Source organism: Carcharhinus amblyrhynchos, chromosome 14 (assembly GCF_965287045.1).
Source record: "Carcharhinus amblyrhynchos chromosome 14, sCarAmb.v2.hapA, whole genome shotgun sequence".
In the NCBI taxonomy this organism is placed as follows: Eukaryota; Metazoa; Chordata; class Chondrichthyes; order Carcharhiniformes; family Carcharhinidae; genus Carcharhinus; species Carcharhinus amblyrhynchos.
The window spans coordinates 70,441,017-70,454,104 of NC_137337.1; the positions used below are offsets into that span (position 1 = coordinate 70,441,017).

A 13,088-nucleotide genomic window follows, 5' to 3' on the forward strand; every position below is an offset into this window, starting at 1 on the left:
TATTTTGTGTCTGGGCAATGAATGCATCTATTCATAATGTTGATTAATGCATCCCTCTAGGAAGGCCACCCAATAAGACTTGCTGACTGATCTGTTCCCAGACCTGAAGTTTTGAACTATTGACTTCAACCACCATGCCTTTTGGTAACTTAAATTGACCAAAGTGGACAATGCATTTGAAATACGTTTAGAATATCAGTATATATGTTTTAAAATCATAACTACTTGTTTTGATTCATTTAAAGTAAAATTTATTTATTAGTCACAAGTGGGCTTACATTAACACTGCAATGAAGTTACTATGAAAATCCTCTAGTTGCCACACTCCAGTGCCTGTTCCGGTATACTAAGGGACAATTTAGCACAGCCAATGCACCCAACCAGCATGTCTTTTGGACTGTGGAAGGAAACTGGAGCACCTGGAGGAAATCCATGCAGACACAGGGAGAACATGCAGACTCTGCACAGACAGTAACCCAAGCCGTAAATCAAACCTGGGTCCCTGGCGCTATGAGGCAGCCGTGCTAACTACTGTACCACCGGGTTGCTCACATACTGCATCCACATATATGTAAGCTGTCTGGGTTAACTTGCCCAATAATCATTTAACTCTTTACTGGTTCCTTGTCATCCGAAAGACTGTACTCTACCTATAAATCTTATTAGCTGGTTAGAAATCCCCTTCCACATGCAAGTAGTCAGAGAATAACTGTGATGTTTTCAGATTATGAGAGACCATGGTGCAGGTTTTACACAGACTTAAATTTTGACTCCAACATGGCATGGTAGCAAAGAGGTTAGTACTGTTGCCTCAGGGACTCAGGTTCGATTCCCGGCTTGGGTCATTGTCTGTGCGAAGTTTGTACGCTTTCCTCGTCTCTACATGAGTTTCCTTCAGGTGCTCAGGTTTCCTTCAACAGTCAAAAGATGTGCAGGTTAGGTCCATTGGCCGTGCTAAATTCTCCCTCAGTGTACCCGAACTGGCATCAGAGTGTGGCGATAGGGGATTTTCACAGTAACTTAATTGCAGTGATTTGCTTTGATTTATTATTGTCACATGTAATAGTATACAGTGAATACGGTTTCTTGTGCACTATACAGACAAAGCACACCATTCATAGAGAAGGAAATGAGAGAGTGCAGAATGTAGTGTTACAGTCATAGCTAGGGTGCAGAGAAAGATCAACTTAATGCGAGGTAAGTCCATTCAAAAGTCTGATGGCTGTAGGGAAGAAGCTGATCTTGAGTCGGATGGTATGTGACCTCAGACTTTTGTATGTTTTTCCCGTTGGAAGAAGGTGAGAAGAGAGAATGTCCAGGAGGTTTTAATTATGCTGGCTGCTTTTCCAAGGCATCGGGAAGTGTAGGCAGAGTCAGTGGGTGGGAGGCTGGTTTGAGTGATACTGTAAACCTATTTGTGACACTAATAAATACACCTTCAAAAAACATTTGGACACAGTCTGACATCATATAATCGCTGCAGGATTCCGATGCATCATGAGCAAGTTACAGCACCTGAAAGATTTTGTGAGACCGGGTATGGAAATGGGGAAAGCATAATATCCAACATTCCTGGAAGCAACTTTTTTGATTTGATTTGATTTATTATTGTCCCATGTACCAAGGTACAGTGAAAAGTATTGTTTTGTATGTTATCCGTACAAATCACATTATATGTAAGTACATCAGGGCAGTGGAACAGAATGCAGAATGTAGTGTTACAGATACAGAGGAGTTGCAGAGGTCAGTTCAGTATCTGACAGCTCTGTTCAAAAGTCTGGTAACAGCAGGAAAGAAGGTATTCTTGAATCTGAAGTACGTGTTTTCAAACTTTTTTTATCTTCAGCCCAATTGAAGAGGGTGGAAGGGAGTTTAACCATGAGTCAGTTAAGATTCTAACCAACATTTATAGATACACCATTGAAAGCATTCTTTCTGGTTGTATCACAGTTTGGTATGGCTCCTGCTCTGTCCAAGACCACAAAAAAACTACAAAATGTTGTGAATGTAGCCTAGTCCATCACGCAAACCAGCCTTCCCGGTGCCTCGGAAAAGCAACCAGTATAATTAAGGACCCCACTCCGGGCATTCTGTCTTCCACTTTCTTCTGTCAGGAAAAAGATACAAAAGTCTGAGGTCACGTACCAACCGACTCAAGAACAGCTTCTTCCTTGCTGCCATCAGACTTTTGAATGGACCAACCTCGCATTAAGTTGATCTTTCTCTACACCCTAGCTATGCCTGTAACACTACATTCTGCACTCTCTCATTCCTTCTCTATGAATGGTATGTTTTGTCTATATAGCATGCGAGAAACAATACTTTTCACTGTATACTAGTACATGTGACATTGATAAATCAAACCAAATCAAATCAAATCAGAATCAAATCTTTGATTATGTTGGCCACTTATCCGAGGCAGGGGGAAGTATACATGGAGTCTGTGGATGGGAGTCAGGATTGCATGACTTATAGAGATGCTAGTGATATATAAATAGCATTCCAATTCTTAACAAGCAAATTTGGCTCAAGATTAACAGGCATACTGTTATCTCAGACGTACCATTCCCATGTCAACTTCACACATTCACATTAATATATTCTGTGTTTTTTTTAATCCAGATGTTATTTCTAAAATAAATGTTGATGTGGATGTAGTGTATAATGAGTAGATACTCATTAGTTTATACTTTGCATTCTACAAACATACAATGGAACCAACAGAATCCCCAGATTTCTGATGCCATTGTAAGAGATTGGGGAGAGGAAAGTTAATCTTTTTTGGCATTCTGGTATTCCCTTCTAATTAGTGCAAAGTGTTTGAGCAAGAAATGGTGCAAGTGATCCACACGGTCTTTGTGGTAATATGTGCCTGCTTGCATCATAATGTAAAGGTACTCAGCAAAGCAAGTATTAGCATGGGACTGGAGAACGGCACTGTCTACTGTATGATGTCTGCAGTCACATGGTAATAGACTCTGAGAGAACAGTCTTGAAGCAACACTCGGTGAGGGTTGGTGACACAGCTCAGTGACAGGGGTGGCCACATAGCTCAGTGACAGAGCATGTGCTTTGGCAGCATGTGGACCCGGGTTCAAATTTAGCATCCCCACCCCAATATTTCAGGGGCGGCAGGATGGCACAGTGGTTAACACTGCTGCCTCACAGCACCAGGGACCCAAGCCCAATTCCAGTCTTGGGTCACTGTCTGCGTGGGTTTCCTCTGGGTGCTCCGGTTTCTTCCCGCACTCCAAAGATGTGAGGGTTAGGTGGATTGGCCATGCTAAATTGTCCCTTGGTGTTAGGAGAATTAGCATGGTAAATACATAGAGTTATGGGGATAGGACCTAGGTGGGATTGTAAACAGTGCATGTTCGATGAGTCGAATGGCCTCCTTCTGCACTGTAGGAATTCTATAATTCTATGAGTAAGCAGCTAGCCTGCATGGTGGAGCATTCCCACATCATGGTGGTTTGCTGCATTCTGCAGAACCCTGGTGCCTCAAAGTGGGCGAATATCTCAAAATAAGAGCCAATGGGGTGGATGAATCCCAGCCAACCCGCCATACAAAATGAGCTAAAAAGCAGACAACCCAACATGTTAACCCACCATGTTGGCCCACGGGTGACTTTCCACCTTTCTCACTTTCCACCACATTGAACATAAGAACATAATGAGGGCAGAATTTTTCCATCCTGCCCGCCATGGGAATCACAGCAGGTGGGACACGGACCATGCAAAGGTCCGTTGACACCTTACGTGGGATTTTCAGGCTTTGAGGCAAACGTGGCCAGGAAATCCTGCCCTTAGTCTCCACAACCGAAAATTCCATTCCTTAACTCAGAAGTGAGAGAGTAACCAAAGATCCAAGACTGATATGAAGAAGATGATCACCCCTTCCATGCCAAAGCAATTGATATGTGTAGGTTCATGGTATCATCATTGAGGAAATTAGGACCAGCTGATTTCCAAAGGAGACTGAGATTCATTGAACTCATAACTTGAGTAGATTTTGAAGATAACTAACAAACCTGTATGATGACACCTACTGATTATAAACAGTAGTTCAACTTTAAATGCTATGTACTGCTTAAAATTTGAAAATGTCAAAACGTGGCTATAATTTGAGCCAATGATGTGTTATTATATGCAAGCATAGATGTGCATAGGACAGAAGAAACCTTTAACTAGTGGTGAGGCCAGAAATATATCTTAATGTTTTAATCACGAGCATCAACTGGGCAGCATGGTGGCGCAGTGGTTAGCACTGCTGCCTCAGCACGCCAAGGACACAGGTTCGATTCCTGGCTTGGGTCACTGTCTGTGCGGAGTCTACAAGTTCTCCCTGTGTCTACGCGGGTTTCTTCTGGATGCTCTGGTTTCCGCCCACAGTCCAAAAGATGTGCTGGTTAGGTGCATCAGCCATGCTTAAGAAATAAATTCAGTGATTCTGAGCACATGCTCACCAGGTATACTCGCTTTGAATAAAACAAATGACCAATTAACTAAATCATATAAACTAAGGGACAAATTAAAAGAGCAGCCTTAAAGGGATATTGCATCAAATAAAAAATAAATTACAAAGGAAACTTAAAATATCAAACCAAATTTTGACACTAAGGGCACCAAAACATCCCAGCCCCTGTGGTGTCCAGCAAGCATGGAAAGCCTCTTTGGAGCCAGAGGAAACCATATGCCCCCTCTTCAGAGACATTTGACCATGAATGTAGCCACAGTAGACCAGCAGACAGGATGTTTCTAAGGATATGACTGCACTAAAGAAGGTGCAGAGGAGATTCACCAGGATGTTGCCTGGGCTGGAGCATTTCAACTATGCAGACATTTTGATTAAGTTGGGATTCGTAGAATCATAGAATCACTATAGTGCAAAAGGAGGCCATTTGGCCCATTGAGCCTGCACCGACAACAATCCCACCCAAGACCTATTCCTGCACCCCCTGTAGTTACCCTGCTAATCCCCCTAACGCTAAGGGGCAATTTTAGTACAGCCAATCAACCTAACCTGCACATCTTTGGACTGTGGGAGGAAACCCATGCAGATACAGGAAGAGCGTGCAAACTCCCCACCATCACCTGGGGCCGGAATTGAACCTGGGTCCCTAGTGCTGTGAGGCAGCAGTGCTGGCCACCGTGCCACCTAAGGTTGTCTACATAGAGCAGAGAAAGCTTGGGGGGGGGGGGTTGGGGACCTGATGTACAAAACTATGAGGGACATTGATAAGCTAGATAGGAAGAAACATTTCCTCTTCGAAGAGTGGTCAATAATCATGGGCATTAGATTTCAGGTAAGTGGCAGGAGATTTAGACGAGATTTGAGGAAAAGTTTTTTCACCCAGAGTGTGGTGGCAATCTGGAGCTCTTTCTGTGCTGTAAAACTCTATGATGCCCTCGATCGCTGCCTGGATCCATTGATGGCGAATGTGGCCAAGTCCAGGAGCAGATTCACAAAGAGGTCCTCTATCTCCTCCCCAGCCCTTTCTGTTGATCAATAATGTGGGACTGACGCACAAACAAAGCTGTAATAAAATAACTGAAAATAGGGGTTATTTATTTATTTATTAGTGTCACATTTAGGTTTACATTAACACTGCATTGAAGTTACTGTGAAAATCCCCTAATCACCACACTCCGGCATACATTAAGGGAGAATTTAACATGACCAATCAGCTAACCAGCATATCTTTCCTCCTGTGGGAGGAAACCAGAGCACCCAAAGAAAATCCACACAGACACGAGGAGAATGTGTAGACTCTGCACAGAAGTGACCCAAGCTGGGAATCGAACCCGGGTCCCTGGTGCCGTGAGGCTGCAGTGCTATCCACTGTGCCTCCATACGAGTGCAGCCTATAACAGGATATATACATGGTCCACTCACCAGGTCATACAGTTATCTCTTACAAAGCAGTATAATTATGTTAACAATCTGATGGCTCTCTAGTGTATTTGCAGCAACTGCGCAGAAATGCAAATTCTCAACACGCATCTAAAATGTCTGCTTAAAGGTCACCTCATTTATCCATGATGGATTTCATATTCTCATGGGAAGTCTAATAGGTCATTTTTGGCAAGTGGCCATATATTGGTCTAGAGATGTGACAGTTCACTTGCCAAGAAGCTCTATCCTGTTTCCTAGCCAAAGCTGTTTGCCAAGAACTCTGTAATTGTGTGTAGCTTGAATAGAACATCTGATTGGTACCTTGCCAGTCATCAATATTTATCTGCTGATCAGAAGAAGAAAAGGAGCAGAGGAGACAGGCAGGATGGCTGTAGTTACACCTTTGATATTCAAAACATTTCTGAGGAGGTCAAACATCCATAGGAACATAGGATAAAGTCATAGTTTGAAGATAAGGGGTAAACCTGTTAGAACTGAAGTGAGGAGAAATTGCTTCACCCAGAGAATGGTGAATGTGTGGAATTCACTACCACAGAATATAGTTGAAGCCAAAACATTGTCTGATTTCAAGAAGAAATTAGACACAGCTCTTGAGGCTAAAGGGATCAAGGGATATGGTAGGAAGGAGAGATCAGGATATTGAATTTGATGATCAGCCATGGTCAAAATGAATGGCAGAACAGGCTCTAAGGGCTAAATGGCCTACTTCTGCTTCTAGTTTCTATGTTTCTATGAAATAGGAGCAGTAGGCAAATTTAGCACTGCAAGCCTGCTCCGCCATACAATCAGATCATGGCTGATCTCTCACTGGTCTCAAACCCACCTCCCCACCTGTTTCCCTTTACCACTTTCTTTATTGGAAATAAATCTCCGTCTTGTGACCAACCAAACGGAGAAGATTTATTCAAAAAGGCACTACGGTGGCACAGTGGCACAGTGGTTAGCATTGCTGCTTCACAGTGCCAGGGACCCAAGTTCTATTCCCAGCTTGGGTCACTGTCTATATGGAGTCTGCACATTCTCCCAGTGTCTGCATGGGTTTCCTCCGGGATGCTCCAGTCCCTTCCCACAGACCGAAAGACGTGCTGGTTAGGTGCATTAACCATGCTAAATTTTCCCTCAGTGTACCCGAACAGGCGCTGGAGTGTGGCGACTAGGAGATTTTCACAGTAGCTTCATTGCAGTGTTAATGTAGGCCTATTTGTGACACTAATAAATAAACTTAAAAACTTAGACACATTGAGAGACTTTTCCCGGGAACATGCAAAGACCAAGTGAAGGCATCGGAGAGAACATACAAATGTCCAAGAAACTCACCCACTGCTCCGCATGTCGCAGAGTCTGCAGATAGTGATTGGACATCTCAGAACCCATCCAACTGAAGTGGAAGCAAGTCATCCTCAATCCTGAGGAACTGCCTAAGGGGGAGAAGAAGGAACTCAAGGAGGAGCTGCCTGCTATCTTGCCAACACTTGGTGAAAACCAGGGCATCATATCTGGCTTCATCCAAGGACATCTACTTCCCTGGTGACATTATAACAGAATTGTGCAATTTCAAGAAACTAACTCTAGGAATTATGTCCTGAACTTTCACGTCAATCAATGTCGTGGTCTCTGAACCTTTCTTGAACTTCTTAAATCACCGTAGCCTTTTAAGATCAGCAGGGGATGTGTTGAATCTCAGTACACAGTTTCATAATGCAGATGATAGATGCCCTGTATCCTGTGACAGTGATGTCATTGATCTCATGCTAAACAGGCGTGTTGCCGGATCTTTTCAGGTGTTGCCAAAAACCCCAGCAAATACAAAGACTCACAAAGGCAGTGTCCCGGTTAAAGACATATCTTTATTTGACCAATGATTGAAGGGAGAGATTAGCATTGGGCAGCCGAATGCCTTAGTAGGAGAGAAGGCTCTGAGTATTCCAATACCACTCTGAAGTTACAATGCATTAGACAGATCAATTATACATTTCTCAAGTTTTACGTTTCTTGTCTTCCATTAGTTATGAGCCAGTCAAAGAACAAAGAAAATTACTGTACAGGAACAGGCCCTTCGACCTACTAAGCCTACACCGACCAAGCTGCCTGACTGAACTAAAACACCCTATTCCCATCTTATTCATGTATTTATCTATACGCGCCTTAAAAATCACTATTGTATCTGCTGCCACTACAGCCCCTGGCAGTGAGCTCCAGGCACCCAACACCCTCTTTGTAAAAATTTTGCCTTGTATATCTCCTTTAAATCTTGCCCCTTAAATCTATGCCCCCTAGTAATTGATTCTTCCTGTCTGGGAAAAAAGCTTCTGACTATCCACTCTGTCCATGCCCCTCATAATCTTGTATACTTCTATCAGGTCGCCTCTCAATCTCAGTCATTCCATGTCATTTGTACTAATTTGTACAAATCAATCACTGTTAGTGATAGTCATATACCTTAGCCAATTACATTCTACCCTCTGACATCATGGGATTTCATTGGTCCATAGAATCCAGATACTTCTTTCACCTGTAGCTAAGCAACCCCAGATGCTTAGCTACAAAGGTCAAAGTTACTGTTCCCACCAAAACTCATTCATGTCAATGGCCGGACCAGACAGCTGACGTTCTCAAGTCTGAGAAGACCTGTCTTATCAAGGCAACTTGAACAGCCCTATTCATAAAGTAGTGTTGGGAACCATGCTGATAAAATGAAGCACATTCTGTGGTTTCTTTGTTCCAAAGAATATGGTTTGTCTACTAAGGCTTCATCCCATTATTCTTCGCAGCAACCTGCCTTTGGCTAAAGTGTACAATTACTTTTAAAAATACAGTTAGTCCATTTTAAAACACCAAAATACATGTTTAAATCAGAAATAATTGTTCAAATCTCATACTTACTTAAATCTCTTACTGTGTTCATACTGTTTTCATGCAGACAGTTCTCCTGTTACACTGTGAATCTCACCTGAGGTAATGTTACTCTGTGCTGGTTCTTTGATTAGTGTCTTAGATTCTTGATTATTTGAAATTTCTCTAACCTACTATGAATTTCTCCACAAAGCGGCATGAAAAAAACTTGCAATTTTACTGTCGATTCCCCAAAGTTAGGGAATTATTGATGGCACCAGTGTGACACAGCCCGCTTCTTAATGAATAAAACATAAGTTTCACCCCATGAATATGCTGTGGCCATAAACACAGAATCATGAACATTAAGATCTGCTAATAGCCATGATTCCTTTACTTTCTAGAATCATAAAATATCACAATCCAATAAAAAAACCACTTGACCCATCAAGGCTGTATCAGTGTGCATTCCTGCATGGGCCATATAATTTACTCTCATTCTCCCTGTTTTATACCCATTCCATTTAATATTATTTTTCATTGAACATCTATTTTGTCCATGTGTGAGGAAAGAGTTAGCCAGGCTGGCTTAAAGTCTGCTAGGGGTGGCATGGTGGCACAACGGTTAGCACTGCTGCCTCACAGCTCCAGGGACCTAGGTACAAGTCCAGGCTTGGGTCACCATCTGTGCAGACTCTACCATGTCTGTGTGGGCTTCCTCTGAGTGCTCCAGTTTCCTCACACAGCCCGAACAACATGCAGGTTAGGTGCATTGGCCATGCTAAATTACTGCTTAGTATCAGGGGGATTAGCAGGGAAAATATGGAGGTTACAGGGATTGAGCCTGGGTGGGATTATTGTCGGTGCAGGTTCAATGGGCCAAATGGCTTCCTTCTGCTCTGGAAGGTTTCTAATGTTATTCAATATAGATTTCTTGTCACATTAGGCAGTATGATGGCACAGTGGTGAGCACTGTTGCCTCACAGCATCAGGGACCCGAGTTCAATTCTGGTCTTCGGTGACTGCCTGCATGGAGTTTGCATGTTCTCCCCATGTCTACATAGGTTTCTTCTGGGTGCTCTGGTTTCCTCCCACAGTTGAAAGATGTGCAGGTTAGGGGAATTGGCCATGCTAAATTGCCTCTTTGTGTCCAAGCTAGGTGGATTGGCCATGGTAAATGTGCAGGATGATGGGGATGTGGTGGGCCTGTGTAAGAGGTCCTTTGGAGAGTCGGTGCAGGTTCAGTAGGGCAAATGGCCTCCCTCTGCACAGTCGGGATTATATGACTCCAACAGTGATTTTTGCCTGAGGAAGCACAAGTCAATTTCAATGCGGTACAACTGAATTGGGAGTCTTGTGGTGCAGTGGATAGCCTCTGAGCCAAAAACTCCAGATTCGAATCACACTCCAGGACTTGCTGGCCATGGAAGGTGTATTCAGATGGCCAGGCATGTTGATTATCAACCTGTAACTCCTTCCAGTACATCTATGGCAGGCAGTAAGAGTGTGAAAATCTCCTTGTCAACCATGAATGATGTGGAATGCCTTCCCTGGAGCTATAGCATCGAGTGACAGCTTGAGAACCTGTTTCAAGGGATCAAGCAGAACAGACGTAAATGTGTGTGCTTTGCTTGTCTCATGTCATAGAATCATAGAATCCCTACAGTGCAGAAGAAGGCCATTTTGCCCATCGAATCTGCATTGACCACAATCCCACCCAGGCTCTATTCCCATAACCCCACATATTTACCCCACTAATCCCCTGACACTAAGGTCAGTTCAGCATGGCCAAACAACCTAACCCCACACATCATTGGACTGTGGGAGGAAACCAGAGTACCTGGAAGAAGCCCACACAGACACGGGGTGAATGTGCAAACTCCACGCACACAGTGACCCGAGGCCAGAATTGAACCCAGGTCCCTGGCGCAGTGATGCTAACCACTATGCCACCGTGCCACTTAGTGAAGTCACCAAGTCTAAAGATCACTGAATTGTTGAATTAAGATTGACCATAAAACAAGAATGAGTTTAGAGGGTAAATTTAAATAAAAGCATTCACAGTGCCCCCATACTGGGGGTGGCGTTGTGACACATTGGTTAGCACTGTTGCCTCACAGCACCGAGGACCAGGGTTCAATTCCCGGCTTGGGTCATGTCTGTGCGGGTGTCTCAACATTCTCCCCATGTCTGCTTGGTTTTCCGCTGGGTGCTCCGGTTTCCTCCCACAGTCTGAATGATGTGCTGATTAGGTGCGTTGACCATGCTAAATTCTCCCTCATTGTACCCGAACAGCTGTCGGCGTGTGGCAACTGGAAGACTTTCACAGTAACTTAGCTGCAGTGTTAATGTAAGCCTACTTGAGACACTAATAAATAAAGAGATCTTGAAGGAGTTGATAACAAGCTTTGGGTAGGAACTGTTGCGCTTAGACTCCAGGCTCTAAGACATCAAGGGGAATGGGGAGAATGTGAGCGTTGAGATAACGGATCAGCTATGATTATAATGAATGGTGGAGAAAGCTCAAAGAGCTGAAAGACCGACTTCTCTTTCTATTTTCTGTTTTTATGATTACATTATCCTTTCCAAAGCAAGACATTGGTGTTTAATGATGCTGATTTATAATTTCTAGTTTCACTTCCTTCGTAAAATAGCAATAGGAATTTGTTGTGTTAACAAAGTAGGGGAGTACAATTTTTCAATTGTAAAATTGTGAAATGGTTATGTAATAGCCCCTAGTTCCATAAGTTGAAATAATCACATTTTAGACTCAAACTGCTGGAGTTTCTTCAAGTGTACTTCTTGCTCCTTGAGGTACTGGTAGATTAATTCATTGTTACTTGGCACATGACTACAATGCAACAGTGAAATGTGATACCCCAGGGCGTAAATTCACATTGCAATTCGTCCCTAACACATTATGAATAAAAAACAATATGGCATCCCTCTTTTTTAAAAATTACATACAAATGTCTCTCTATCAGTATAACTTCCAATTTTTTTTTTCTGAACTGTAAATAAACTGAACAACTGAACATTTTTACAGTCTTTTATAACTGGTTTTCATTTCTAAAAATATTATTCACGGTATCGCCTAGATGCTAGGATGCCCTGCCTCCACCTTGTAGTTCTGGCATTCATCCCTCTCAGTTGATACACTGTACAAACGATGTTACACTTGCTGCTCCTGGTGTTGTAGAAGTCTTGATTCATGTTGTGAATGTTGTGTCACTTGCTGGTGACATTGTTTGTTGTTGCATCACTTGTTGGTGAGCCTGTTGATGCTGTCTTGCTGGTTAATGATGTTGTTAGTATTGCTGTTGATCTTTTTGAATTTTGAGCTCAGGTGTAGGCCAAACATGAATTCTGTTCCTTCTCATTTGCTTCCTGGTTTTGGTCTCAATTATGAAAACACAGGTGAGGCCACAGCTGGAATATTGTGAGCAGTTCTGGTCACTGTATTACAAGAAGGGCGTAATTGCTCTGGAGAGAGTGCAGAGGAGGTTTAAAAGAGTGTTGCCACAGATAGACAAGAGTAGCTATGAAGAGAGAATGAGTAGGTTGTTGTTACTTCCCTTGGAACAAGGAAGGCCGAGAGGTGACTTGATAGAGGCGTACGAAATTATGAGGGCAAGAAATAGAGTGGACAGAATAAAATTGTTTCCCTTGGTGGAGAATTCTAGAACCAGTAACTTCATTGCAGTGTTCATGTAAACCTACTTGTGACACTAATAAATAAACTTTATAGATTCAAGATAAGTGGCAGTAGGTGTAGAGGGGACAGGTGGAAGAACATTATTATGCAAAGGATGGTGGGTGTCTGGAATTTGTTGGCCAAGTTGGTGGTGGAGGAAGCGTCATGATGTGGAGATGCCGATGTTGGATTGAGGTAAACACAGTAAGAAGTCTCACAACACCAGGTTAAAGTCCAACAGGTTTATCTGGTAGCAAACACCACTAGCTTTCTGAGCGCTGCTCCTTCACTCATGTAACGAAGGAGCAGTTCTCCGAAAGCTAGTGGTGTTTGCTACCAGATAAACCTGTTGGAATTTAACCTGGTGTTGTGAGACTTCTTACTTTCAAAGGATGCCATGCACTGAGCAGGTTAGGTGCTGGTGGGGTGGGTGAGGCGCTCCTCACTGCATTGCTGCCACCTGCTGCCCAGAGCAGCCACTGCGCCTGCGCCCCGTTCAAAGCTGGCGCATGCGTGCTGCCACCCTCTCTGCCCCTCCCCTCCCCCCCGCCACGGGGCGCGCTTGCGCGTGCGCGGAGAGGCCGCTCGGCCGCCTGAGCTCCCGGATCGCCGAGTGCTGCAGTCCCGGCGGCGCCAGCTGTGGCC

General features: G+C 43.6%; 1 protein-coding gene across 1 annotated transcript in view; it reads left to right on the forward strand.

Moving 5' to 3' along the window:
• Positions 1 to 13,088, forward strand: part of synj2bp (synaptojanin 2 binding protein) — a 51,917-nt gene that overhangs the window by 3,638 nt on the left and 35,191 nt on the right. The window contains 2 exon segments of the mRNA XM_080201918.1: positions 2,811 to 2,894; positions 12,946 to 13,087. Of these exon segments, the coding sequence (XP_080058044.1) occupies positions 2,811 to 2,894; positions 12,946 to 13,087 (226 nt within the window).